Genomic DNA, 16,397 nt, shown 5'->3' on the forward strand with positions numbered 1-16,397 from the left:
AATAAATAAATACATACATACATAAAGTCCCCTATAGCAAAAGACAAGTATAGATTTAAAAACACTGTGGAAAAATAGACTTGCACAGAATGGGAATAACTAAACACCTGGCTTTCTACATACATGCAGAGATGTGAAGCACTGTATAATATGAATAAGGTTATTTCTATTCAACTGAATAGATTCAAACATCAAGGATCTCAGTTGTGTTCAGCATATAAAATCTAGTGAAAAGAAATATCTATTTTTTCTGCAAGTGGTTTGAAAAGCAGTAGTATAATTTGAGTAAATTTTCTTAACACAGAGGCAAGTTTATTTGATTTTAGGTACTTAGAGATGAACCTTTATCATAAGTTTGTACCTATGCATCTTTTTTGTAGACTTTCTTGTGTTTTTTTACTACAGAAAAAAGAGGGGGTGAATAGGGTTTCACCCTCACTAGAGTGCAGAAGCATTTTTCCCTTTTTTTTTTCCCCTATGAATGAGAGTTGTATGGAAATTTGCAGTCAGGCAGTCATTCAGAAAATCTGATTTAGTTTATGACCTCATAGTGCATTAACAAAAGGCAGAGAACCCAAAACATTTGATACTTCTGTGTATAGAATGAAGCTTACTGACCAATTCTGACACAACTCTGCCTACTGCTAATATGTATCTGCTACAAAACAGGAATTATTTATTCATTCGAGGTTATATGATAGTAAGAAGCTATGCTGTAAATACAAATATCAACTTCATAACTAACAGCTAGCTTGGCAGGTTTCTAGTGCTACTTTTTCCACCCATGTTAGTCTTATCTGCATCCAGTGCACTTCTGTCCCCACAGAGAAAGAAAATGGGAAAAACAAAAAAGTGCAAGACTACTTTAAAGCTGACTTCACTCTCTCATTTAGGTTTTCAAATACTAGGGCTACAGCAACCAAAATTTTCATATGCTATATTAAAATACACAAAGAAACAGTTGCCCATTCACTTTTAGCTCAATACAGCCATTTGTCCTCTCTTCCTCCATTTACCAATTACTAGGAAGTGAGGCAAAACCTACAGTAAGGCATTAATGTCCTGAATTTTAGAAACTTCTTTTCTGTTGCTTGATCATTTAACTGCAGGTGAGCCTCTCGTTTCAAACCACCTGTGGTTGCAATGACCAGAGCCTGTAATTCAGTGGCAAAGTAGTGGCCCATATTCAATGGGTTAAGATGGATTCTCATTAGAGGTATGTCCACATTTCAAGAGCCCTGTCATTAGTGGTAGTAACAGACCATTTGATATGGCTTATTTAAAGGAAGCCAAAGAATTGACAGTGAAAGACACTGAACGGCCCTCTGACATTCCCCTCTTAGGCTGGAAGATAATTTACTAATTGTGCACCTGGTAGAACTAGAACCAATACTGTCAATGAATAGCTGAGCTTGCTAAATCTGGCAGCTGTGTTACAAGCAACACAGTGAACAAACGAGAGATCATTTGCAAGAAAGGAAGAACCTCATGTTGCACCTGCACCCAAATCTCTCAGTAGCACCTTCAGCAGCCTTCTACTGATTTAAGAAGCTGGAGGCAGTGGGGAGGAAAAGAAGGCACAGAGTAAGGGAAGAAAGTAAACTGGACATAGCCTCTCACTTAGTTGGCTAGATTCCATTTCTCAGAAAAAATAGTGGTTGACCATTTTTTCCCAAAGCCATTCCACCATAATCACCTTCACACATGACTGTTTCTGAGCTATTCCAAAGTGCTTCACTACCCAAGATAGAGAGTGTATTAAATGCAAGATAATAGGTAGAAATACAAAGTGCTCAAATCCTTGAGCAGCTGTGATTTTAACATTCACATACTGGACTGTCATATTATCTTAAGATAATTGAGTTGGAAGCAGAGTTTTCTGAATATTCAATATACTGTTAATCCTTGGCATGTCTAGAACATCTTTCCTTCAGCCTTTAAGGGCTTTAGAATAATCAGTACACTTTATCACTTACGTAATTAGGTCAAGTTTTCCTCTTCTCTCTCCAGCTAAAAGGTCTAGAAAGTCCTGGGAGTCTGACACAGCATCCTCATTCAGTGTTTCTGTGGCCATGTGGCCTTGCAGAGTCATGGCACTTCAGCAAGTCTTGGACCTTACACATCTCAAACGGTTCGAGGACAATTCCTTGCACTTTAAGAGATTTTACTCTCAGGACACAAAATAAGTTTTTAGTATTTGGTAAAAGAAATGAGACAAAAAATAGATGTACAAAAACCTCATATCCCCATCAACAAAATAAAACTTTACTAGCCATATCCTGGTCATAAAAAGTTGTTTTCTTGCTCTAGGTAGGTGACTGGATGCTTGCAAATACCCAAAGACTTAAAATTAAAATATACTGGTCTTGAAATAATGAAAATAAAAGAAAATTTAAAAACTCATTATGAATAAATATTTAAACTAAAACTAAACAAGCCACTTAAGTTGCCACAAGTACACACCTCTCTTATAAAGAATACATACTAAATTTGATCTTCAAACTAATGGTTGGAAATTACGATTTTAAAAGGTGACTAAATATTGGTAATAGGTATTTTTTCTGTTAAATCCATAAACTGAGTTCCCTATCAGCAGGTCTGATCACAGACTAATATTTTAAAGAAAAGGCAGCTCACATCTCTGAGTGTAAAAACATTGAGCATTGTGATATCTTTCCACTGGGCATATTCACAAGGAAAAAACAGCAGCAGTCAGCCCATCTACCAAATGGGAAATGCAAAGTTGACTCACAAAATAGGAGCCATATTTTCAATGTCATTAAGTATATTTTAACTATATCTATTCCACATATTTTAACACTCAGAAAAGCAAGCATTGAAAAATGGTGCTTCCTGCAAATTCAAAAATAAAGGACTGAGCAATTGCACGCAGAGTGGTTGCATCAGTGCAATACATGAACCAGAGGAGAGAACTGAGCATTTAAAAGCTTCATACTAAAAAAAAAAAACAAAACGATCAGAAAATATCCCACAACTTTTTTAACTCTTCTGTTAGTTTTACAAAAATTAAAAATTAAGTTTGGAGTTGACAAGTAATAAGCCAAACTTTCACTTTAGTCTTCAGTGCAACTATCAACTATCTACCAATACAGCTCCTATACCAACTGCACAGGAAAAACAGCAGAGACTTAAACACCTGAAATAAACCTCTTGGCCCAATTTGCAAGAGCCCATCACCTTCCCTGAGTTTTGGACAGATTACAAACTATCCCCTAACATCAGACATTTTGCCCCTTTTATTTGTGTTCTTTTAAAAGTGATTTCTAAAGTCTCTCACCACAGAAAGGTTTCCTACAAATATGAGCAATGAGGATGGCTGTATTTTACAAAACACATTCACTTATGGACTCAGCAGGCAAATTAAGATAAAAATGGAAAATAAATTATTAAGAAAGGAAATGATCTTCCAGCTCTACCAGTGAGCAACTCAGTCAAGCACGGTCAAAAATAAAGACCAGGAGAAACACAACAAAAATATAAATAAAAATCATGAAACTTCGATGATTGCTAGCATTAGTTCATGGGTAAAGCTTGCAACTGAGCTATAACACTGCATTAACCATGACCTTAAAGACAGTATAATTATTGTATAGCATGTCTGGTTTGACATTCTGGCTCCTGAGCCTGAGAAAAATACAGGGCCCTTTTGCACTTCTGTGCTACTCATTCTTTATGCTTGCGCAAACTGGGGACTGTCTTTTTAAGCTGAAAAATCATCTCCAAGATAATTTATGTTAAGATGATTTATGTAAAAGGCAAGATCTCAAAAATGGCACAAACCACACAAGACCACATAAAACAAACAAGCGATGCATAAACAGAAGCTTCATAAGGATTTCCCTGAGAAATGCCAAGCAGCCCTTTGTACCATGACCACTCAGCTGGCTTCTTCAACACTGAAGGACAGAGACCCTTCTTAGCAATTGGAATCAGCAAAACTAGTCAAGTTCTTTACATCTGCAACTAGATGCTGAGAATGTTTTATATTGCATTAAGGAGAGAAGAAGATACCTTTCAACCAAACAGAGAGGAAAAGACAGACAATAACTCCAGGTTTAATGCAGGTTCTTCCCTTCAGTCAAGCTCCTTATCCTCAGACAATAGTTATTTCTGCAGTCCTTCGCTCTTGTTTCACAACAGCAGTGATGAGGAAATACTGTTTTAGAGTGAAAGAGATTAAGGAAGTCAGAAAGCAAGCATGGTCCACCTGACTATTGTACTTAACACATGCTCTTTATCGTGCCCTTTTCCTTAATCCCCAATACTCTTAAAAAAAATACTTCTCAGCCTTAAAATCCAAATAACCATAGATCACACAGGACCAGCCACTAAGATATTATTTGCAATCTATTGACATTATTTCAAAGCTAAAACAAGTGCATCAAACTATTTCTCTTCCAAAGGCCAATACTTTCCATAGATTGTGATAGTATTCCCTTTAATTGTTAACTGATTTTTTCTCTATCTAACATTGATTCCTGTTATTCAGTACAGAATACAACACAAAAAACAATTTTTGTTTAAGACTGATTAAAATTTTCACAAGAGGAGCTGGTTTGACTGTGCCAGTGAATTAAGCTCTCTGGGTACCCAAAGAACAAGTGCAGATTGTGTGGATTTAGCCTTCATCCTTCTCATACAGGAAATCACATCAAGAAAAAGCAGTTCACCCTCTCCACATTAAAACACAAAGAAAATTATGTGATGCAAACACCAGTTCACTGGGAAATGCTCTGCCTCAGTCAAAAGCTCTTATTAACAGCCTTGAGTCAAGGGATGCTTAATAAGAAATCTGATCTCTGTCCAAGCCCAAGTTTGTCACTCAACTTTGTTCAGAACTACAGATTTCACCTTTACTCATAATTGCACCAGATCCTTACAGACGGATATCACCAAAAAAACAACTTTTGACCATCCATCACAGCAATATTCACCAGCTATATTCAAGGATGTAACAATTCAAGCTCACAACTTTATTTTACTTCATGTCAAATTGTGCAGTTTGTTTAACATTTTTACCAGACTTCAAGTTCTAGAAATCCTCACAAAAATTCTCCACTACACAATGTGAACACACACTGACCCCCCAGCCAAAGGTTCAGGTGACAATCTTCTGCCCAATTCTACCATGTGATACTCTCTCAAGACAACTCCTTCCACAATGTTAAGCCTTCTTGAGAAAAGTAGAACAGAAAAAAAATCTTAGGTTCTGATCTGTCAGATACAGTAAATCAAGGGATAATGGCCAGCATGGGGGGTCAGAGGTATATATACTACAATGTTTTCACAGTCTGTTAGTGACTATGTGGCCATAAAAAGTCAAGGATCAATGGAAAAAAGGAGAGGCTGCTGGGACTAAAGAAGATAACAGTCATCCGTAGAAGACAGAAATACAACAACTCATATTCTAAGTTCACCCTGACATAATACTGAGTTTGGAAAAATAACTTTTCCATCAAAAAAGCAGCTTCTATCCTTGGCACAGTATGCCTAAATTGGTGAGATATTTAAACACATACCATAACCCATTAATTTGATAATTTTAACATCAGTCATTGACTGGTCCCCTTCATATCAACAATAAACTAATGACTGCAAATAAGACACACCAGGAAAATATACATCACAAAATTACACACAGACAATACTCTGTAATGGCAAATATTCTACAGTCACATTTAAAGCTGACACAATAACAGAACACAGGCATGGCTATTGTATGTAAGACAAGGTATATCTTAGTAGTATTTTTTAGTATTTTCAAAGATATATACATTACCCAGATCATATCCGGTTCCTGGTGAAATGCCACTTTTAAAATGGGAGAGGCATGGTGGGAGGAAAAAGGAGGGGAAGAAGAGAACAAGGAGCAGATTTAGTTTTGTCTATCAACTATCAAAAGTAGAGATAATATTTGAAGTTCATAATTCTTTTTGCTACTGGTAATAGTCTCCTATTTTTCCAACAGATATACATCTACAGAACTTCACCTTATACAACTTTCTAAGTATTACCTATGGAGAAAGAGAACCTATTATCACACTTGTCTTCAGTCCATTGAGTAGACTATTTCACATTCATTTTAATAGAAAAATAATTATGCATCAGGTAGTCCACAGTGATTAATAAACATGTAAGACTTCAACTGAAAGATTATTATAATCTATAAATTTTAAATAATTTCAATGAATCCTTGTGTATAAATATTTCATTTAGCAAAATGATTCTAGGAACTGAATTGCTTCTAAAGAATGACCACCCTTAGCAGTGTTAGTGTACGTGTATTTTCAGACATTCATAATATTTCAACATTATTTAAAAAACAGCATCTTGTGCTTAATGTAGGACATCCCTTTAAGGGAAAACTTTAAGTACCCACCTCAAAATGCAATCCTACTCATTTGAACTTGATACATTACTGCAATAGTAGAAGAAAAATTATCGAGAACTTACACATTTCAGATAGCTTAGCTGTGAAAAACATTATCTCTTTGTTGAAGTCTCTATATACAATTCCATTTACCTTGAAAAAGTGAACTATTTCAAGTATAAAATTTACAAACATTTGTAAACCACTGTTTTCTTAGAGTAAGAAAGAAATCTCAGCTACTAATAAACATCTTCTTTTAAAAAGGCAATACAAAATCTTCAATACTTAAACATATTCATTCTCTTTTCACGTAGAAAACTGTGGTCATGCCTGATAGAAAATAAAAAAACAAGGCAAGTGAAAAACATTAACAGCATAGCTCCAATACACTTATTTCAGACAAGATACCATAAATCATCTTGAAACAAAACAGGCAATTATAATGTGCACAAATGTTATGATATTATGCATCTCTACTGGTCCAATAGTTTAAATTATTGAAACTGATAGTTGAACAAGGGCATATTGTTTCAACACACTTGGATTACTCAAACGATTCAAATTCTTCCTTTAGGTCTCCAGTGCTTTGCAGATCTCTCTAATGTCAATAAACAGGTAGATAGATGTTTCTTAGATAATTCAGGCCACATCTAAGGGGATTAAAATATATGACCAAAATTTCTCTAGCGTTGTCTTTTGTAAACAATCATGTGGTTTTCTTCCCTTCAATACTGTAAGAAGCATCTGAAATTAAAGCAAGTACATACATCTCCCTTCAAAGTATTCAGTGAGAACAGAGCAGCTCCTTTCTCCTTCTAACCACTATCCCATATTTCAATCCTCCTCACCTCAGTGTAAAGGAAACAGGAGTGAGAGCCATAAGACAGAATCATTTCAAAACACAATTAGCTATTTGTAAACACTCTTTTTCCTGCAGAAAATCTGCAACTGTTAGTTGCAAGAAAAAGCAGCACGTAAGGTAAATCAATTAGCTTGCTAATTTCTCACCCTCATTCATTTAGCTCTGCACTGTATTTGTCGTAATTGACTATAATTATGTTAATTACCAACTCCAGCATAATTACTATATTTATTGTCATTGAGCACACTACGTACCCAAAGCAAAGCTGGCATTTGTCGGGCATCAAAAAAATAAATAAATAAAACCACACAACTGTCAGGAGGGGTTTCTCTGAAAACGGGCTGATATACCTTCAGCAAATGAAAGGGCAAAAGAGATTTCATGCAATGCTAGTTTGAAAGCATCGGTTCATTAAGGATATTAATTTTCTGATAACTACACATTTAAGCATGACACACTGGAGCAGTATCTACAGGATTTAGCAATTATTAATGCGTGACAGTTTCAAATGCTAAGTGAATCAATTAAACAGCAGCATTCACAATTTGAGAAGAGATAACTGCTTCATAACTGCCTAAGACTACAATTTTCACATGACAAAAAAAGGCCATTCAGGCTCCTTCAAAACCTGACAGGTCAAGAAAGAAGTTTGAAACAAAAGCACCTTATAACCATCATCTCTCCTCTTTACTTGTCAGATCAACTTTGCTAGTGTCTCCGCTGAAATGGCATCACCATGCCAGCTGCCACAAGGTGATTTTTCATGTCTTGTCAAAGAAATCTTTTATTCTATTTGCTCTGCATTAACATGTTACATTTATTGATCAAGCCCTTTCTGCAGCCACAGCAGGGCACTGTGCTCTTATGCCTAAGGGGGCTTTGATGTCCTGGTGACATTCTAGACCAAATAATGCACATACTAAATGGATTTAATGCAGAAATGTGTTTGTGCATGACAGCTACATTAATAACAGCCCCTCATACTGATAAATATGCAATTGCTACGATTAAGAGTTACCCAATTATGGTGAAAATATTTTTCTACCTTATAAATAAAACCATCAAAAAGTTTTAACAATAGTGCATTTTCTTCAACATTTTAAAATGCTATAAAGATGAGTCTAAAGGCTGTAAAAAATGTCATGCTTTGTTTTGAATTTTGGCTTTTATTTCCCTCTCTCTTTTGTTGTTCATCTTTCTGTTCTGCTATCTTATTGCTGCACAGACTGGGAAGGTGGCAAGAAAAAAAAAAGCCTCTCTTTTCACATACTCAACTCACAAAGAGGAACGTGCCCTGTAAAAACTGAAGCCCATTTTCAGGCTGCCACTTGCATATTCCCCCAGGCAAGAAAACAGTAGAGAGAAGAGAGAAACAACAATCTCACGTCCACAGAGAGGATATTACAAAGGCTCAGCCTCACGAAAGTCACGGAGGAACATTCCAGATTAGGATTATAGTTCAAGGGGATGTTTTCATATATACACCTTCTTCATCGGAGAGTGGAAATTATGCACAAGCACATACTGTGCAAATTATTCATGCTCCTAGTAGAAATAATCTGCACCCTAGAGAGAGCGAAGAGATACTTGTATCTCTATGAGCACAATTATTGGATTAATCCTTCCTCATGGTCAAGATTAAAGATTCACTCTCACCTCATAGCTTAGACCCAGAAGAAACCTCTGTAAGGAAAAGGAGAACAACTCACATGTTTAAAACTACTGAGGATAAAATTACAAATGGACTTCTCTGTGAATTGAACTGTAGATGTTATTCATAAAAGCATGGCACCTATTTATACAAAACCACTGATATCAAGTTATTCCAGCACTGCAGTGCATTCAGCCTTTAATATGAAAAGAAAAATTTGGTACAAATAAAGTTATCTAGGACAAGTAAAAAAAGCTTTGAATAGGTTGTGGGTTGTTTGGATTTTTTTCTTCCCACCAGACAGCATGATGCATCTAAAAAAAGTCTTTGTATTTCATCAAAATCTCTACTCTCTACCTACATTACATCCTTCCTACTCACTTATTGCTTTCTTTCCTTCACCAGTGACTACTACTTACCTTCTTTTTTAATGAAATCTTTAACTTTCTATGATCGATGAACAATAGTTTTTTATCCCCTCTTGAATCCTTTACAGCAAAGTCTCCCAGTAACACCAACCCATCAATGACTTTTCTTCCCATAGTCTAGGCCTTCATTAAATGGGACTTGGGGAATACTTTCCACGTATTATGAAAGGACTCTGTTATCAGGGACAGCTATCAAATACACAGGAGCAGGTTCCCAAAGCAAAACACGTCTGCTCCTGAAACATGCCTTATTGAAAATATACAGTGTAAACTGTTCATTTCTAAAATGGCTGAAAATCACCACCAACATCACATCAAAAGAGCTGCTACAACTCAGGCCATTATGACCACACCAGAACAATAGTTATATATATAATGGCCAGTCTTCGCAAGCGAAGATTTGGGAAAGGTCATAAACCCTTCGAGCCTGCGCAGTGGATTTTTTAGGTGAGACACAGCGTGCGCTGAACTGAGCCCACCCTTTAATCCTGAGGTTCATCTGCCGGGGCCGAGCAAAGCTTGGACAGTGGCAGTGAGGTCCCCAGGACGTAGCTGGATTGCCATACAAGGCTGACGAGCTCCAGCTGCCCGGGGGGCCGGGAATTGAACCCGGGTCGCAGCGGTGCGAGTCCTGCACTCTAACCACTAGACCACCAGAGGCCCCCAGAACAATAGTATTTAGGTTGAAAGGGGCATCTAGAGGTCTTCTAGTCCAATTCCCTGTATAGAGCAGGGGGACTTCAAAGTTAGATCAGGCTGCTTGGGGCTTTGTCCAGTTGCACTTTGAATAGCACCCAGGATGGAGATTCCACAGCCTCTCTGGGCACCTCTTCCACTCAACCTCCCCCGTCGTGGTTGGAAATTCCCTTGCAGCAGCCTGTGACAACTGCCTCTCGTTCTTTTGCTGTACATCTGACAAGAGTTTGGCTCCATCTTCTTCAAAACCCCCCTTTAGTCCCAAAAGGAAACAAAAGACATAAGAAAGCATTTAAACAACATCTGTAAGGAAAACAGCATGAGAAGAAAAAATTCCCAAGTGGACTATAGTTGTCTGGGGTTGAAGGGTTTCTGTCTCTCAGGGATGTAAACAGCACGCCATCCAGTAGCACCATAACTTGCTGATCACAGCCAGCATCTTTTAAGTAAACACTAGTCTCTTCCACTGCCTCGTACACCACAAATTGCTGTTACTACTCCTTTTTCCCCAACATCCCCATAAGTTCCCTTTTGCCATTCACCTCTATCTTTCCTTTCCCTCACAGGGAAAAGGGGAGACACGCAGCTATTGCAACACGTAACAGTCCCTTTGGCTGCCAGAAGAAAGAGCTGGATCCATGTGCAGGTAATCAAGAAGAGACACTAGTTCTTGGAAAAAGGCAAACAAGAAAGAAAATTCTTTTTAAAAGCAAATTTTCATGATTATATGTATCAAGTGTTGTTATTAGATTTACCACATCTGATGCAAAGAGAATATGGCAACTACACAAGCCCTAAGTTTTGTTTTATGAAGAGGAAGGGGCTCTAGCCTGGGAAGAACTCTGAAGTCAGAAAAAAACCTGGTGAAAAATATACGTTTTCCTCTGTATTAAACTGTCAGCTCAAAAGAACTAATTACAACCCTCCCCTCCTTTTTTTTCTATGTATATATTACAATCAGAAAGAAAATAATCAGAGAAATCTGAGTAAAAAAAACCATACTAAGAACATTTGGTCTTCCTTTTTCCTTTCAATGAACACACACACTCTCATCTAATAATAAATCATATTATAATGAAAATTAACATATTTACTGCAAATAATATTGTGCCAGCAAAGCCTAGTATTCTCTTCATTTTTTCATTTTTGATCACCCTTGGTCTTCTTCATTCCACTTTTGCTTTTACCAACAGATAAGTTGCAGTAGAAAATCAAACTCCTCTTAAAAGCAACATTAAGCGTAGACATTAAGATTCTCAGCATACTAAGCTAAACTTTTCAAATTAGCCATTCGCTGATAAAAATCATAAAACTCATTGCTATACTACAGCACTGTCAGATTTTTCAAGCAATAATACTTGTTTAAAGAAGATGACACTGCTTACACTCACTTCAACAGCTGCCCAAGGCATTCTTCTATATTGACATTCATTTAAGGTTATAACACTTATTCTATATCTTATCTGACTTTCTCTATAATATGCAGGCACAGGGTTTATATATGAGTGCAGACCAGACTGAACAGCTACTACACCATAAATACTTCATTCTTAGTTTTTATATGCTTAGTATATCTATCACTGCTTAAATAAAAAACCATTACACAGCTAGCTCTCATCAAATTTAATATTAGGTTCCCAAAGCTAAAAAAAAAAAAAAAAAAAAAGGTGAAAAAAATAATACACTTCTCCTCTTTCCCCAAATCTGATTTCTGGTCTTAAAATACTTTCACAGATTTACAACTGTAAGCTATCCTACATCACAAGCTGATTGTTCTCCCCCAAACCTCAATAAAACCAAATTATATCCCTTCCGAAAAATAGGCTAAGTGATAGTGTTTTAGGCAGAGAAGGAAAGAAGGGATGAAAACACAGATTTCAGAACTATAGCACCAATTGAGCCCTCCAAGAAAACATGATCAGAGTTTTAAAGTGGTATTTTACATCCAAATTAATGTTTTATTTTACTTTATGAAATAAATTCAGAGGAACTGTTCTTCAAATCATGCATTAAATGAAAGAAACACGTTTTTTTCCTCCAGAAATGTAAAGAAGGAGCAGTCTTGTTGATGACATGCTAAATCTAAATACACATACAGATCTTGAACTATCTTCATGACAAAATGAAAAAAAAGCTCATTCAATCCCCTCCCCCAGCAAAACTATCTCTTCTGATAACAGTTTCCACAGGTTCAGAGTCATCATCCAGAAGTATAAAACAATAAACCACAGATTTAGTGTCTCCTTTGCTCTGCTACATCTTGCATGTAGGAATCAGTCCTTCAGAGTTGACAGTGACTCAGGATAACATTTTTGAGTGTTAAGTAAGTTAAAACCAGTGTTTGTTCCCTCTAGGAAAACAAGGCACCAGCACACTACCTGTCTTACCCCTCACAAGCAGATTCTAAGCTTACCCTCAATAAAATAAAAGGAAAACTCAAATGAGTCCAACCCTACCAGCGAAAAACTATGTTTTTTTCTTAAACAGAAGATTACACTCCAATCCTTTCTCCCTACTTTCCTGCAGATTTTCCAACCTGAAAAACACAGTGCTGAACCTCAACTGACTCTCTCACAAGGATTAAATGAAAAACAATACTGTAAAAACTAAGAGGAATACAACAGAATTCTATATCAATCCATATATTTACATAATTAGAAGGAATTACAAATTCTAACTGCACTTAGCTTTAGCATTTAACTACGTAGCTGCCCAAAAATAAAATCATAGAACAAAATACACCCTCTAGGAAAACAGTATTATAAACCATTTATGATAATAACCTGAGATCTATAAATTAAAAAAGGAGTGAGAGAAGCACACAATTACTTGTAGTTTGGTTAAGAAAAATTCACTTTTGATCCCATTCTTCACTTCTTCAGGTAACAATGCTTATTTTCCTTTTTGAGCAGAGAACAAACCACGGGCTCCTCATTGGGCATCACATATGTTAACACAATTAATTTTCACACTCACCTGGCTATTTGTGTTCCAAGTGTGCAAGAAAAGGAGACAAACATTACCCATAAAACAGTGTTTTCCACTTGATAACAACTAAATCTACGTGATATACATATATGTTTCTACCTTGAAAAAAAAGGTATTCTATTTTAGGAGTTGGCATCCCATATTGCACTTGAAAATCTATATATTGCCACATACCTTAACAAGTTGAAGCTAAGATCTAGCCTTTTTGCCATATGTCCATATTTTCGTCCTAGGAATTCTGGAATTTCTTCACAGTCTTGACTAATGTAGGACACCTGAGAATTAGAAGCAGAAAGGAAACATTTCATAAGTGGATTTAGCTTCCTGTCCAAATTCTGTCTCATTGATACAATGACAACATGCAATACCATGAATATTCATTACAGCTTTAAGCTACCTAAGTTTTACTGCTAGAAAATCTATCACAATCTCATTTTCCCATTGATGCCTTCAACTTAATATTTATTACATCTATAGTCTTATGTACAATGCTTTGTCTCCTTTCAGGTAAAAATAATTTGATTATAAAAATCACTTTTCTTCAATATCGCTGTTAATATTTTGATCTAACATTTCTTTCTATTACCATTCTACACACTCCAGAAGAAATTTGTTGGAAGGATCAGAAGCCATCCAAAGGACGTTCCAGTTTGGCTCTCCATATACAACACACTAAAAGACTGTTTTGTAAAGTTTGGTGCAGAAATACCTAAGCAGTGTACTGTCAATCACTCTCATAACCATTCCCTGAGAAGATTATTATTCCCAGTAACATACCAGGGACAGAGCAAGAGGGCTGCCCACGATCTGAAAAACAAAGCATGCAGCTTTTTTTCAGACAGTCATGTAACTTTCAAAGATTTCTGGCTTCAACACCTATGTTCAGATCACATTTCTCATTACACTCAAAATACTCCTAAATGTCTTTTCTCTTTTTCATACCAGGCCATCTAACCAACCTTTAGCAAACATAGGAAGAATTAGTGGTAACAAAAAAACCAGTCTACTCAGATTTTTTTGTTTGGTTGGGGTTTATTTACTTTTTTTAGCCAGGATTGAGTGACAATATTTCCAGAAAAAACATAAACAACAAAACACCTGAATTTTTCTATTCTTTCTGCTGTACTGCCTTAGAAGTCATTGGTTTGATTTCTTCAAAGAAACCCCACAAAGCCTGTCAAACCTATTGTCAAGAACTCTATACACCTATATTGGCTCATCGTCTCAGTGTTGAAAACACTGACATTTCAGATTTTGTGCTACAGAAATCTTGGTTGCCCTTACTGGTAACTTACTAGTTCAGTGAACTTCACCACTGTATTAGACCACTACCTATATGATATTGTTATTATCTCCATATTTAATATAAAGTCAATTTAAATACCATATTCCACTGGTCTAAAACATGTTAGATGAAAAGTATGCAAAAAAGAGTCCATCAGATTTTGTTTTCATAGCATTTCACCTTCTGTTAAAATAGAGACTCCTCTGCAGAACAGACTGACAATATGCACTTTGGCAAGTCATCCTGGTCTCTTACACTCTAAAAATTATTGCAATCTGATAACACTGTATGGCATCCCATTTAATTAATTTTGTTCAATAACTTCAACAGATAAAGCTGACAACAATGAAATAATTTTTACGAGCAGAAAACAGGTAGCTTGAAGCTCAGTTTAACAACTTCTTCCCCTTGTTAAATCATACCTTGTCTTGCAATATATTCTCCTAGCAGACATACACACGACTTTAGCAAATAAAAGGACAAAAGGGAAAGGAACTGTTTGGGGTAATTGGCATCCTATTGGTTTGGATATAACGGAAAATGTTTTGCAGAATTTATTGAATCGAATATGTGGGGTTTTTCCTCCAGTTTACATCCAAGATAAATTTCAATGCATTTTACAGCACACACAAAGGTATGCATAAAAGAATTGCTTCATTCTTCACTGAATGGTAGATTTCTTTAAATTAATGCTTGCAAACCCTTCAAAAGTCATCATGTTAACAGCAGAATAATTCTTTGGATTAAGCATTTGGTTCAATGTAACATGCTGAAAAAGAAATGACTAAAATATGATGCCTACTAACTCTAGGAGTGCAAGACCACCTTAAGCAACTACAAACATACCAGGAGCACAGACAACTTTGCTTCTGACCCAGGGAAGAGTGACGGAGAAGGAGCCAGGGACTCTGGACTGCATTCCCACTGCTTCAGAAACTTACCTGCCCATAAAATCTCTACCTCCACAAGGACAGAAGCTGAAGAAAAAGGTTCAAACAAATGTCTTTTGGAGCACGGAAGAGGCAAAATACATAAAATGTTGCAAAGCTTCAGCCTTGGAACTGTTTTAATATACACATACATTTACATAACTGGTAAAAACAGATTATTCACAGGCATATCTGCAGATGACATATGGTTATCATGACCTTTTAACACTCAGGCTTTTTAAAAGGGATTTTACTTCCATAGAGTTCAGTTCAGCACATTCACAGTACAAACACATTTTTCAATTTAAAACAACTATATTTATTTTTCCAGAAAATACACAAAAGGCATTTGACTTTATATTTCTATAGCCCACATACATGAATTTGCTTCAGACACCCAACAGCCCTCTTTATGGTAAGAACAGCAGCAACTGCCAGCAATGAAATACGTGATAAACCTTTTTGAACAAGTTTTCCCCACTTTTTAGTATTTGAACAGTGTTGATATAAAACAAGACTTTAGTAGTCTGGACAAGAAAAGAACATTTCTTCATTTTTGTTCTTTCAGTTCAAAATCATTTACTCGGGAAACAACAAAACGTACATAATTCAGTATTCTTCCTTTTGCATCCATCTCAAATACCCTCAAAATGAGGATGAGCTTTCAAGTACATATCCAGATATGTCATTACAGAGATGAGAGCAAGCAAACTTCTCCCACGACTCCAGCTCTTTGGCTGCACGGCACATCAGCAACAGCAGATTTCTTAGGTTTTTCTATACCGGTCACAGAACATCACATAGGATTAGAAACTGGATGTAGAGGTCTCCATTGCCTAATTCTCCAACTCAAATATAGTACAGGTTGGTCACAGTCAATCATTCTTATTACTGGTGCCCTGTTCAATATCCCACTGAAATGTTCAGAAAGTTTCCCACAAAGCCCAGCATCAGATAGGCTATGGACGTCTCAGATACTCTTGCAGACTCTTCAACACACTGTATGCAATTCAGGAAAAAAATAAGTTTTTACAAAATATTTAGAACATAAGTTAACCAGTCAACAGCAGTTGCACCTCTCTTCTGCTCTACTTTCAGAGGATATTACCATTTAATCTCTGAGATCATTTTACAATGACACTCATTGAGTAACCTCTTCAAGGAATG

At 36.3% G+C, this 16,397-nt stretch overlaps 1 protein-coding gene across 8 annotated transcripts in view; it reads right to left on the reverse strand.

Moving 5' to 3' along the window:
- LRMDA (leucine rich melanocyte differentiation associated) overlaps positions 1–16,397 on the reverse strand; it is a 667,757-nt gene that overhangs the window by 623,454 nt on the left and 27,906 nt on the right. For 4 of the 8 annotated variants that reach the window (XM_064662649.1, XM_064662650.1, XM_064662651.1 and 1 more), the window contains one exon: positions 13,191–13,291. In XM_064662649.1, the coding sequence (XP_064518719.1) occupies positions 13,191–13,291 (101 nt within the window). Of the gene's footprint in view, positions 1–1,976; positions 2,170–4,032; positions 4,178–5,800; positions 9,683–13,190; positions 13,292–14,028; positions 16,230–16,397 lie in introns of those variants that run through there. The other 4 variants (XM_064662654.1, XM_064662653.1, XM_064662652.1 and 1 more) reach the window with 4 other exon arrangements.

This window comes from Pseudopipra pipra, chromosome 8 (genome assembly GCF_036250125.1).
Source record: "Pseudopipra pipra isolate bDixPip1 chromosome 8, bDixPip1.hap1, whole genome shotgun sequence".
In the NCBI taxonomy this organism is placed as follows: domain Eukaryota; kingdom Metazoa; phylum Chordata; class Aves; order Passeriformes; family Pipridae; genus Pseudopipra; species Pseudopipra pipra.